General features: G+C 38.7%; 1 protein-coding gene across 45 annotated transcripts in view; it reads left to right on the top strand.

Moving 5' to 3' along the window:
• The window catches only part of LOC139771988 (uncharacterized), a 151,527-nt gene that overhangs the window by 119,891 nt on the left and 17,745 nt on the right, over positions 1–13,891 (top strand). For 28 of the 45 annotated variants that reach the window (XM_071705458.1, XM_071705406.1, XM_071705477.1 and 25 more), the window contains 2 exons: positions 8,466–8,534; positions 13,300–13,356. In XM_071705458.1, coding sequence (XP_071561559.1) covers positions 8,466–8,534; positions 13,300–13,356 — 126 coding nt within the window. The remainder of the gene's footprint in view (positions 1–8,465; positions 8,535–13,299; positions 13,357–13,891) is intronic. The other 17 variants (XM_071705582.1, XM_071705546.1, XM_071705467.1 and 14 more) reach the window with 1 other exon arrangement.

The following is a 13,891-nucleotide window of genomic DNA, read 5'->3' as shown; positions in this document are numbered from 1 at the left end:
TACTTACTAAAGTAACGACAAATCAAAATATAATCAGAAGTAGTAAAATAACAACGCGGTGGAAGAGAATAAAGTAAAGATTCCTTGCTGAGATACAAATTACATTTAGATCCTCTCGAGAACGCAGCTACGTTTTCGCGGAAATATAATCACGCACCCTTTTGCGTCTTTTTAAAGATTATATATATATATATACGCTGTAAGGTGTGCACTCATATGAGTCAAATGTACGCTCTGCAAAGTTCGGGAAGCGACACTTGGTGAAACAAAATCTAATCTCTTAATTAAGTTTCCTGCGTGAAGTTAATCTCAGCTTTTGTCTCAATGAACATGAAACGATAATCGCTCCGAAATTCTCGCGGCCGGCGGCCATTCTCGGTGTTTTATATCTTTGGATACGACGGTCGATTTTCCTGCATCATCGAGCAGCAGCGCGAAATGAAAATAAGCGCCGAGGTCTGAATTGTCGGCTCGGATAAGCCTGCCTTTGTTTTTGCTGCCCGATACGTACATATTTTTTTGTGACTTTTCCTCTACCCTTTTATTTTTAGTTTTACATCGCGATGCCGTTTTATGTCCGCATACTAAAAATCGTTCTCGATGCGATAGATATGACAAGTAGGCTGCACGAAATTTCGCCCTTGCCTGCACCGAACGTATCGCTTTATCAGATATTTATCGATTATATATTTCAAGAGGTAATGCCTATCTCTCGTGATTTCAAATCTCCGTAAAGTGCCTGTTGAATTTGAATCATTCGTTGGATTTTTTTCTATACACGTATATAGATACCTATACATGCTATCTGGATTCGTGCAGTAATTTAGTAACCATTCAGTCGACGTAGGGGCACAAGCCACGTAGGGGAAAGCACGCGTGATTTCGTGAGATGGTTCTGCAGATGCAAATGAATCCATATCAAACGTCCAAGCGAGAGTTTCGAATTGAATCAGCTGTGTCCCTTCCGCATGCGGAACGTCGACGCTTGTACGTCAGCGGACAGTCAGAAAATTAAGGCGATTCAGCGCGGGTGGCATTTGACGCGCATCGAATTAGATTATAATTGCATTCCGCGGACATCAGAACAATTAATTTGTCATGCAAATAATCGTGGAGGCGTCTTTGTCGGAATGCTTTGATAGAATATCCTTATTATTGAATCTGCCATCGTCAATTTCATAATGACCCTCGTCTTGGCCTTTCCTTGGCATACGTGGGTCAACGGCGTCCGAGCCAAAATGATATCTGCTCGTAACTGTAAAACTTGCAAGCCTGCCAGAAAATATTAAATAAACGATGTTTATCAAAATGACTATAAAATCGTCAACTACAATGTAGACAGATGTTTCATAAATTTTTTCAGATTTTTTAAAATACTTTAAAGTAGGGAAAAATAGCGTTGAACGTGCACTGAGAGAAATTTTTTGCTGTATTAGCAAATCATTTGTCACTATAGTGACAACAAACTCTTGGTTTGCTGCGAGAGCTAATTAATTTAGCAATAGTAGCAAACCTTTTGTTGCAATAGCAAAAAATTTGCTATTCGCAGCAAATCAAATTTTGTTGTCATCTAAATTTCTCTCAGTGTGACAGACTCACGTACGCACTTATATAGTTAGAAGGTACCGAAAAAAGGTATGCACGTTAAGGGTTAACAAAATCGAAATTTTTTTAGTTGTATATAGACAATATTTTTCTATATAGGGGTGCGATCGCATTTATCTCATTTTTATGCAAAAGCTGTTATTTGTGTCACGCGCTTCATTCGACTGGGCGTGGATGAAAATGATTAAAACCTCGCGCTGGCATTATTTTATTCAGGACACGCTGACGTCGAGGCCTTCGATATTATTCCGGCGCGCACGCAACACATACATTTCCTTCTATTTTTTATCCGCCTGCTCCTAGCCGATTCCCGGTGGAACGCATTTTATTAAGGAAAGTAACGTTTCTTTATTCGCTCCGTAAATTACGTAGAAAGCCCGATGTTTCGGATTCTGGTAAATAATCGTATGTACATACTCTTAGGATACACACGTGTAAATACTTCATTGCAGTGTTTCAATTCACAATGCGATGCGCAAAGTGCTCACTATGATTAAACTGAAATACAAAAAAGATTGGCAGAGCTCTGACAATATTTCCTTGTTTATTAGTCTCATATTTTGTACTTGCAATATTTACGATTTCTTCTCACGAAATACATTCTTTATTCTGTATAACTGAGAAAGAAGTTGAATAATATTGTAACAGTTTATTTTGCGCATTCAACGCTTTTTACATGTCAAACAATCTTGAGATTGATAGCGAATAATTTGAACTAGTGCCCAACATCGCGAAACTGATAAATCGACGAAGTCGCTCCGTGAAGATACAGTCAAGTAAAAATCATCGAAAACACGCAACAAAAAAAATTAGGATGGACAATGAACAAAGAAATGACCAAATTTAAACGTCGCCTGGAAATTGGTGCCGGGAATTGAACCTCGGTGTAAGTCGACGTGTCTGACCATGTGGATCATTTATCACTACAAACATTTGTCTCTGACATTTTCAGTATGGATAAATGTCAGTTCGAGCGATATGCGGTCTTTTCACACTTGGCACTGCATTCGAAACTTGGAGTCGTTATGAGTTAAACGATGGTTCAAGGGAAAGAAATAATGTGAATTAAATACCTAATTATACAACGCGAGAAACGAATAGAACTTAACATTCATTCCGAGGAATTCTTATGAAATTCTAATGCGCGGAAGAAAGTAACGTAATTTAAATGCTGGATAGATTTCCACTCGGAAGAAGTGGCAATGCGAGCCGCAGCGAAATTTCGGTCTAAACCAGGTCGGAAACAAACGGATTTTTTCTCATCAGTATACAAGAAGGATTACAATTCCTCGAGCGTACAATTTCTTTCCTTGTTTTTCTTCAAGTTAATTCCATACTTTTACGATTGCATCTATCTCGGTGCGAAATAGTGGCCGGCGTATATATTACAGATGAAATAATCGCGGCATTCGCGCCGAACAACAGATGTTTCTCTTCGTCATATTTGCGGTCGATGTTATTACGGCGAATAACGATCTGATTTAACGGGGACGGTCATAACCGAGAGGAAGCCCGCGTTTATGTTCGTCGTCATCGTAAACGCGAATCATTGCGCCAACCACTGTTGAAATATGCATTTTTTTGAGGTGCATAATGAAAGTTTATTCGAATAATATCGCTTAACGCGAGATTTGTATCCTGTAAAAATTATAGCACTTTAACATTATCTCAAAAACATTTATTTCCTGATTTTAGGATCGAAACCAATTCATCTCTTCTCCTCTCTGTTTCATTTTACGATTTTAAAGTAATTTCAAAAATCCCCTGACATTTCGAAAAAATTATATGTTTTTCTGCGAACTGTATTATTTAAGACAAGGGAGGTCTTATTGCAATCCTAATATTGCCAGAGGGGATGATTGTCGCGAACGGTTAAAGTTCTGGTTTCTCGAGAGCTTATTTTCTACCCACAGGTCGTCTAATAGATCGCCCTGTTTTTTTGTTAGAGACCACCCAACCGTTAAATTAATATATCGCTTGATAGCCGTCGTCCTTCCCGTCCATCACTGTTCTCCCTTTTCTTCCTCGTGGCAGCCTCGTACTTTTAAGGCTCTGTGTTGCCTTGACGAGGGAGAAAAACGACGTCGGACTTTCTCCTTGGCTTTTCGTAAATGCATTGCAACCTTCTTTCTTATTAGAAACAATGAACTACTCTCGTGAAAATAGCGATTTTGTGATAAGGCTTTTTTAATAAAAATATTCATGACCGGAAATATCGATATTGGCATAACGAAGCTATCAGGTTCGTCAAATTCAATTTTAAAGCGTTTTAATAAACTTCAATCTTAATGCATAAGGATATGATATAAATACTTTTGGCCCGTTTATATTAAATACAAAATTTAATAGCACATAAGAACAGACATATGCATATTGAGCAAAAATCAAGCTATCGCGCATCTTCCGTGAATGCATCGCTTTTTTTTACTTCATATTTTTCCCAACTTCTCGTTTAATTTCTTATTATCGGATCTTTTATCACTACCTTAATTTAACACCACTTCAATAAGCTCGATCCTGGAAGTTTCGATCGAGAATAAGATACGCATTTATCTTACACTCTCGCGCGTTCGTGAAAAGTGTATTGTACCAGAAAATTGCAATTAGCGACACGGTCGATCGACGATTTAATTGCGACGCGAGGGGCGGCGGTTCTCCATTGTCTGATCAAGATACGCCTCGCTCTCAGGGATTGCACTGCCGGCAATTTAAGCGCCTTTTCAAAGTACCGGCGTGGGGTGTCGTGTCATCGGTGCACGTCGGGATACTCTGACGAGCGAGCACCTGCTAATTCTTCGTCGGCGCCTGGCAGCAATTAACTCTCTTCAGCGTCCGATAAACCGGTCAATACAAGTTCATTACGTTGACCCGTCCCAATACACGATATGCCCGATTACATCGACATGACACTGTTGATACTTCAAAGAAAAAGATACGGCTGAATGATTCCGAAATATCTGATAATCTTATCGAAATATTCCATTCGTAAAATTATGGATGTTGTTAAATCTTGTCAAATAAGATCGATCGTATTGTTTGTAACATCGAGAGAAAGACGTGCGATTATAGGATCTAGATATGATCGGGCTATTTCCCGAATCTTTATTCGAATCTACGTTTATTTAAGAGTTGTTCGATGTTTATGTAGAAGAGCTCATTTAACAAAAATTCTCCGCCGATTTTTCGAATTATAGAGATAATGCATCGGGTGCTGCCTCATTCGTAAATTGTCAAACGTTAAAACCGATTTGAAAGCTTTCGATGCAGATTTGCATTTCCGTATTGTTTATCGACCCACTGTGTGTATACACACGGCAATGCCGAATCACCGTCAGTGACCGTCGTGCTAAATGCGTTAGCATGTATTTGCCAACTAGTTAAACGGCTGCTAATATTTGCTCCCGGGACCTTGAAGTGCATTCGAATGTACGCAACGCGACGAGGTAATCACCGGTTCTAGTAATGACCTGCTAATGAATCTACTAGGACTACTAGTATCAGGCTTATACTAGTATCAGGCGGCCTCAGCAAGGGAGACGAAGAATTAATTCGTGTCAAGCCAACATTCTTGTTCATAATTTATTAACAATACAGTCCAGAGATTTATGCAAATTTATTCTGTCGCCTGCGCGCGAATGTCTTACGTAACGCAAGAAACCGAGTTTCCTGTTCACGTAACGCTTCTCGGTTGGAAATAAGAATCTTTGCGCGTATTTTCTGCATACCCGTATTATGTGTGTGCGGTTTCTTCTCTGCGCACAAATTCAAACTCTATCTAATTGCACAGAAAAGAATTTTTAAAGCTAATGAAATTTATTCTAACAGTGCAAAAGGGTTTAAGGTTTTATTAAAGAAAATCTGTTCTGCATCTTCTGAAAATTTTCCATATATTATCATCCCTTAGTTAGTTTTTCCAGGTTATTTTACATGAGAATGCCCGAAAAGAATACCCGAAAATTTATGGCCGCTAGTGGGCGCGCTTTTTCCCCTAAATAGCTATGTAGAGAGAGCGTAACTCTGACTGGCGAGATGCGATAAGAATTGTTACACATCCAGAAAAGCATCTCCAGGCGAGCTCAGTTCGTGCGGGAATATAAAAGACTCCATTTAAAAATTGAGACGCCACCGAGTTCCGAGCAATGTAGCAAATGTTATATGCATCACTAACTATAAGTATTAGCTTCCGCATGCTCAGGAATTCCGAATTTTAGGAAATGGATTATTTTTTCGAACAACAAAAAATAGGAAGAACAATTAATTTATATAATATATATTACATAACAACGCAATAATGCTTGAGAATTTTTCGTATAAAAAACTAAATTATATATCTTCATCAATCTTCCATCAATATTTAGAAGTGATATTGAAAGCTGTTTTAATAATTTCTGAACAATATTCAGAAATTTTTGGAAAAAGATTCCCAAAATTGTAAGTAGAATCTTTGTATTCTGTAATTTTTTTTTACAGTCAGACGAAATCATTAAACCTCCACTAAGCTAAAAATACAGAATTTTTCGCGGACGAATGCTTTCACGTAACACCGTTTATCATTGCATGACCAGGTGTAGTCAGATAGCGACTAGTTTTATTCATTATTCTTGCGTCAACAGTTGGTAAATAGCGAAATTATGTAGTATTCGCTATTTGAACCTGGCCCGCTCGTCGTACAGGTGCAAAAGCTCAGGATATACTCGTGTTTATTGCTTTACTTTTTTCTGAACGCTTCATATATCGCGTATAATTTTCTACCGATTAATTTCGGTCGCAAATCAAGATTAAATCTAGGTTAATGAGAAAATAATTTCGTATTTACCCCCTAGCACAATTAACAATAGTTAATGACTGCACTTTCGAGGAGTCAACAGCGGTTATTGTACTTTACGTGAGGTCGGAGGGCACCAGCGAGAACGTCGTTAAACGAGCCGGATTCTCCTTTCAGCGAGACCCTTCCAATCCTGACAAATCGCCCGCGACACCTTCCAAAGTACACTTCCGGCATCTTTAAACCACAAAAGATCCCGCTCCGGCTTTTCGCCCCGTGCTCCGCGTTTCCTTTCGCGATGCGCGCCGCATTGGAGATTTTATCTCGTCGTTCATCTCGGCGTCTCACCCTATCCTTCCTTATTATCCGAAGACTGCGACGTCTTAATAGCGCGAATTTAGCGAGAATTTCGAGTGCTGTCCTCGTAAGAGCGGCCATCGATGGTGAACGCCGACGACGCGCGATAAAATGCTTTCTCTTCTCACTATAAACGTCTCGCGTTATCATCATTAGCGTCTTCATCCGTCGTTCCGCGTCATTATCCACCGTCCGATACTTTAAACTACGGCATATCTGCTGTAGGAAACGAGATCCACCGCCGACTCGGATTAGTCTCTTCCTACCCTCTCTCTCTCTCTATGCTCTCACTTAAAATCTTATCTTGCGACCGGAATTAGAGCCTAAGTACTCTCTTCCGTCGTTTTTTATACAGAAGATAATTTAGTTTGTTTTTTAATTGTCGATGAATCATCGCTACATTAAGCTAAAAATAGTAATTCGCCTCTCTTACTACGTTAAAAAATTATTCCTTGTTAGCACGCTTTTAAAAAGCTTAAATAAACATTTTAGCGGTATGTAAATTTTTCTAAATTAATTATGAATATAAATGTCCGAATGTACGTTCTTATTCTAATTACACATGCATTTATATTTATACATTTTTACACGTATTCTTTTTTAAAAGGTAACGTGCGTTTATGTTTATAATGTAGATTCTCTAGAATTGGAATCGACCTACATAAATAACTCAATTGGAATCGACCTACATAATAAATTGATGTTTGTTAACGATTGTTCTTTGACTGTTGTGAATTATTTGCGAAATTAAGTAGCAATAAGTTCTTCGCAAATAAGAACGAAACCCATTGAACTTCGAAGTGAATTACGCTGGAGATATGTGCTTCATTCATGAGCCTGCATATCGAACCTTTTCACTAGCACGCTCAAGTTCTACCCAATTGAGTCGGTGAATATCTCCGCGTAATGGAAGGAAAAGACCCTCTCTGTGAAATGTCGAAGTTCAACTACCTTCCCGCATCTACCCTATACACTCGTATAGGGTAGATACCCAGATACGCAACTCCTCGTCCTAGCGCCTAGCCCTTACCTACATGCGTCGCACGATTCGATACTCATTGGCATAATGCAATTTCTGGCACGTATGGGTATCCCGCCTCGCTCGCTGTCAATATCTCGGTTTTGTTTGCGATTAGAAACGACGTGCGCAACTTCCTCGCGTTTAACGATAGACGTATCTCGGGAATCTTCCATCTGCTTAATTTTATCATGCGTACCTAATTTTGAATATTGAGTTGCGAAGCTAATTACAAAGTTGTAAATTATTCTATACCGTAATTAGTCAGTTGCAGGAAATTAAGCCAACTTTAGATAATATAATTCGCATCACATACATGTATTGAAATGTATATGTATTAAAATACACATTATTTGAAATTATAAATAGAATTCTATCCTAAATTTTGAGAAATTATAGATAACAGCTTTAATCAGTAATCCTAAATTAAATTCTCAGAATTTAGGGGTAATGTAACCTAAAATAGTAACTTTAATTAAATTTCCTGTCTTCTGTCTTTCACCGGATGACACCAGTTGTTTCACTGTGAGAAATTAATGCGGTTACTAGAATACTGATATACCGGTGCAAGATGCTCGAAGCGTTCAAAACCGTATCTCGTCGGATGCCGACCGCTTTTAATTAAATTTTTATTCACCGCCGTGTAATACGCTCGCATATTCAATAACTAACTCCGCTACAAGGAGAGAGTTGTTTTACGCGGAACAATTTATGTTACAGCTGGAGCCGCTCCTGAGGAAACTAACCAAAGGTCCAGTTCTGCACACAATCGCCACTCTCTCACGAAGGGTAAGTTTGGAACACAATTGTATTCAGGGTATTTTCGTTTGCTGTAATAAAACGCTGTAGTCTACCGAGCAGAAAGGATCATTACATTGTATTTCAAAATAGACAATTAAATGATTTGATAGTCTTAGCAACACTAAGAACAGCTCAAATTTAATAAATAATTCTTAATTTTTTAAATTTTCTCGTAAAGATATTATTTTAATGAAATACCTTTGTTATATAAATGATGTAACACGGTGTGCTCGGTAGCTAACGCTGTAGAATTTCATTTACCAAGCTTTTTTCTCCTTTTCTCATCTATCTTGATGTATCCTAGCTGGTTTTCGTCGAAACTCTAAAGCACCAGCTCGGAAACTTTTCATTACTTCGTAGCGAGTGTGACGCTCGATGTGATACCTCTCACGGTGGCTTTTTGACATTTACACGGCGGATTTGGATGCACTTTTCAATATCGCACCCCGTGTCTACCGACATTTCCGACATATGCTTGAGAGCATTTATTTGTGATACAAATAGTGACACAGACATACGTACATACAAATACATAGGTCAGTTTTTATTGGAGAGGCTTGAAAAATATTTGACACTTCCAGCACGTTATATTTTCAAAATGCAAAGAATTACGACACGAAATTGCTCAAAGTGTTTAAAAAGGAAATAAGAAACGTCTGCTTAGTTAGCTTTTTTCTATCGATTCTATCAGTATAAACGCTACATGTTTAAGATTCTGCTAATTTTTGTTAAATTATGATGGTATCAAATAATCTATTTCATAAATTTCCTCATTTCGTTCCTTTTAAAAACGAGTGAAATCACTTAGCAAAGTTGCACGAAAACAACCAGTTCGCCAAATATCTAGCGTAAATTCAAAGTCCTTGGCGAATTTTCATAGAAATGTAGGTTTGTACGTCACCGATATTCCAGTCGATAATGATATTAATCTCGTGCGGGAAACCGCATAACTGCTTTTCAATCTGTGGTGGAATTGAAAGCACTATCGAGTCGCTACGAATTCGTAATACGACCTCTGGGTCACGGTAGATAACGAGTGGAATTCTCTCAGTTCGACCTGCGAAACGGTCAAGTGGATTTAATAACGCTTCAATTGCGCTCCGCGCTTTTGTGAGAGATGCCGTTAGTTTAATCAATCGTAAAAAGCACCCGTGAAATTGCTAAAGTCCTTCATACAGCCGGAAAAATTGCGCGCATGGTAGCGCATAATAAAAATGGAATTCGAAACGAAGAACGCGATCCGTAATTTATTACACAATTGTATAATTTGATACGTTTCACTGATTGACATAATTAAATCTGGACTGACGAGGTCCATGCGTCGAATATGAGTGTGTGCATTCGTGTAACTCTCTCGCGCCAGATAATTTACTAAATATATCACATTAATTTATACTTAATTATATGTGGTTGAAAGTTTAATCGATAGTTTAAATTGTCTTTTATTTTAATAACAGGTTTTACGAGAATAATGCGAGAGAATGAGAAAATATTATCTGGGGTGAACATTCGTGTGTATGTTTTTCCTCGAGTTACTTTCTCCAGTTTACTTAAAATCTAACGAAGTACTTGTAAAATATTTAAAATGCCTTTGTTTAACTAAAAGACGGAGAGAATTATCGAGACTTTAAATTCGAAATATAAATATCGTTCGTGCTCAGGAAGCACGTTCGCTCGTTAAATATTAGTAAAACACTAGTGCCCGAGAAATGAGGACAATTCCGATCATTATCCACGACCTCATTAAAAATCTAGCACATAAAATTAACTCTACGATTAATAAAAAATATTCCTAAAAATATATTTTAGTCGTATCGTACGATCAATAGACAGAAATTGATCTTGCATAAATTGTAAATTTAATACATAATTATAAGTAAATATTAACATCATAAAATGTAATCATAGAAAATAAATGATTTAATATGAAAGTTTTTCTAAAATTTGTTCTTTCACGTAGATTATTCATCTAAAAATAAAAGTATTGTTAACTTATCTCTGTAACGATATATTCCTCCCCAAACATAATTTGTAATAAATATCTTGGCGTCATCACCCGACGCGATAATTAACGCTTCAGCAAACGTCAAAAGCACGATCATCGATGAGAGAATCTCGTTACTCGCGGCAACACCTCGTGGACCATTCGCCTAGCTTAAACCAACCGCGTATCTATTCGCATTCTACACCGCCACTCGAGCAAGGTTGGCGAGATAGAATAGACGAGTGGATGAATAGAGAATTCGAGAGGAAAAGCCGGGGAGATGGAAAGAAGTGAAGGGAGAGCGAATTGAGAAGACAACATCCGTGGCACGGAGACAGCAAGAGATGGAAGCGACGGATTCCATTGTTTTCCGACCCACTTCCAGACGAAGGGAGATTAACAGAGTCGTGTGTATCCACCGACGGATTTTCCAGCGTTTGAGCCTCCAAGACGATGACGACGGAGGTTGTGACTGCAGCTGTATGATAGATATTCCACCGGTTCGAACAAGCGCGCATCCCTCCGGGCGACGGCGACGGCGCGCGTCGCGTCGCGGTTGTGTCACTTATGTTCGTTAAATTGTCTCGGTTACTGCATTGTCTTTACCTATCTCCTCGAAATTGCGGACACACCGCTGTAAATATCGCCGAGAGAATCGGGATTTTAACGAACCACCTGTCTAAAACAATACCATGTGTTGGAAAGGGCGATTTATTGTACTAAGGCACTTCCATGCACTCATTAACAAACAGTTTTTATAAAATCTTGTTAAGCCTAAACTTGACAATCTCGCAGGATACGTCTTTTTTCATCGCAAGGATTTACTATTTCATTTTTCTTTTTTTATTCTGGAAATATATGTATATTATATTTAAGCTCTTTATGTAAAATTCTTTTGAAATGCCGCTTCGCAGTCCGTTCTGAAGCATTTCGGTTTCTCATTTAATTCATAATTCTTCGCGCGTTGTATTTAACGCAACCGCATTGTTCTTTATTTGTTATTCCGTTCCATTCGTCAAAAGCGGATGAATTAACGGCGATATTGTGTGGAGGACAGCTTTCAGAGAGATGGATGGATCAGGACGCATTGTGCGTTTCCGAATGACCGGAGATTAACAGCTCTAGAGGGACTGCGTGCAATCCCAAACGATGGATTTTGCATCTACATCTTCTGAGATAATCGCTGCTTCAGTGATTATTATCTTCGCCTCGACGTCTTTGGAAGTTCTTTGTTCTCGACGGCCGAAGAAGAAAAATCTGTTTGATCAGGATAATGGGCAGAGGAGAAGAGAACGCGCTTTGTACTCTTTCTCTCGCCATTCTTTTATCCGCGAGAATACGATTACGTGTCATGCCCGCACAGGGTTCCGTATATATATTAACGTTGCTTATCCAAACGTAAAATGTTGGTTCTTGATTAAATACGAGAGTGCTGAAGATTGTTTTACCTATATTACACAATCCTCCAAAAAGAGATTTATTGACGAAAGCACGACGCGATGACGCAGATGTAAATGATAAAAAAGTCCCTATTTTAATAATTCATGATTTTTTGCAAACTTTGCAATGTAGAGTCTGCCAATTTTCCCATAAATGGTTAAGTGAAACAGACACGACGATATCAAACTTCCATATATACGGTGATTTTTTTGCCTCGGCTCTTTAGTTTTCTTTACTTTCCGATTTTCGAGCGCTCCACTCAACGTCTTGAGCTGTACCGCTTCAGCAAGTATCGAGTATTTCCCCAGTGATTCGATACGAATTCGTCTTCCAAATTACATTTGCGAGCAAGTGGCTCTCGGCAATTTCCCATCTTCGATAAAAGGAGAGCGAGTCTTCAATTACTACCACATGTTTGAAAAATCCAACGCTGCTTTCATCGTCGAGAATCCTCTTCTGCATGTTACGACGTAACTCGATATTCGAAAACGTCTCCTTTTCACATCATCCCTGCAGTCTTCGGCATTTCATTCCTCCCGTTCTTCGGCATTTTCTCTCTACCTCGTTCCCATTCGATTCCGTGGCCGCATTACTAATGACATGTCCAATTACCATCGGTGGTAGGTGTATCGTTTCCTCCTTCTTTGTCCCCGCACTCTTTCGTCCCTCCCTCCCGCCTGGTATTTGCAATCAGCGAGCGGAAACAACATTGGCAGCTTGACGGTCGTACCCGTTGACGCTTGTCGAAAACGGATCGTCGACGAAGAATGAAAATAAGCCGGTCGCGTTGCAATTAGCGAGTGTAGGAGAAAAAGTGGGGCTTCTATACATCGGATTCATGCAATATCGATGCAAAGTGAACGATTTCGTTGGCACCGATTGTGTATACGCGAGATAACGAGGTGCCGATCAATACCTCGTCGCTCGACGAAAATGTAATTTCGAATATAGAGATTTATTAATGAATGGCATTCGTTGCGCAGATAGGTTTACAGTATTTATTTATTACAAAATAAACTTTAAACGATCCGCAACATAATTAGATATCTAATTTAAACGGCTTTCTTCAGAAATAATAATATCGTTTAGCAAGCAATATGTGTGTATCGTGGTTGAGTAAATCGAAGTGTCATGTAACATGCACGACACTGTCGTCTTTAGGTAAACAATAAACTACAACCAGTGCTATCTACAACGCACTTTGATATCGTTGGTCGTTAAACACACGTCTTTTGCCGACACAGCGGCAGCCGCTTATCACACGACGAGTATTGCGAACTTTATAGCTCTCTCAGAGAATGTGTATATCTTCGAATTTGTCTTCCGCAGAACAAACGATGCACTGGTTCGCCCAGATTGGTGGTGACGACTCCCTCGCCTTGACAGGTATGCTCGGCCGTGAGCTCAACGTGCTTCGATAATGATTGTGTGACTTGTGTGTGAAACACTCTCTTTACAATATTGACAGAATCGTCGTGTTTGATGTATTTGATGCGATTTCTAATTGTAAGATCAAAAGACTGCATCCCAACCCGTTAAAGAGCGTACTTGTGTGCAGAAACACATCTAATCTTTCGGAAGTAATGATTATAAAGAAGAAAATGATATATGTATCATGATTCTAGTTTTGTTACTCAAGAGATTCCATACAATTTGTGCTGCTAACAAAAAATTAATGTACCCCAGTGCGGTAATTTCAATGTGATTTGCAATTTGAAATTGAGATAATTAATATCTGCGCTATAATTAGAAAGGCTAAAGACTGCTGCCTGAATATATCTGTCTGTATTCGATTTTTATGCAACGAAGAACGTGACAAATCCTGATGCGGATTTCTATTTGCACGAGGATCGAATTTAACTAACTGTAAGCATAAGAAATAATCATGACTGAGTATAAAAAAAAATATAAATATGTTATA

The sequence above is a fragment of the Temnothorax nylanderi genome, unplaced genomic scaffold (genome assembly GCF_030848795.1).
Source record: "Temnothorax nylanderi isolate EJ_2023f unplaced genomic scaffold, tnyl_v1.0 TNYL_tig0003_pilon, whole genome shotgun sequence".
In the NCBI taxonomy this organism is placed as follows: Eukaryota; Metazoa; Arthropoda; class Insecta; order Hymenoptera; family Formicidae; genus Temnothorax; species Temnothorax nylanderi.
Note: the sequence above shows the minus strand (reverse complement) of the source record. Positions and strands in the feature narration are given on the sequence as shown.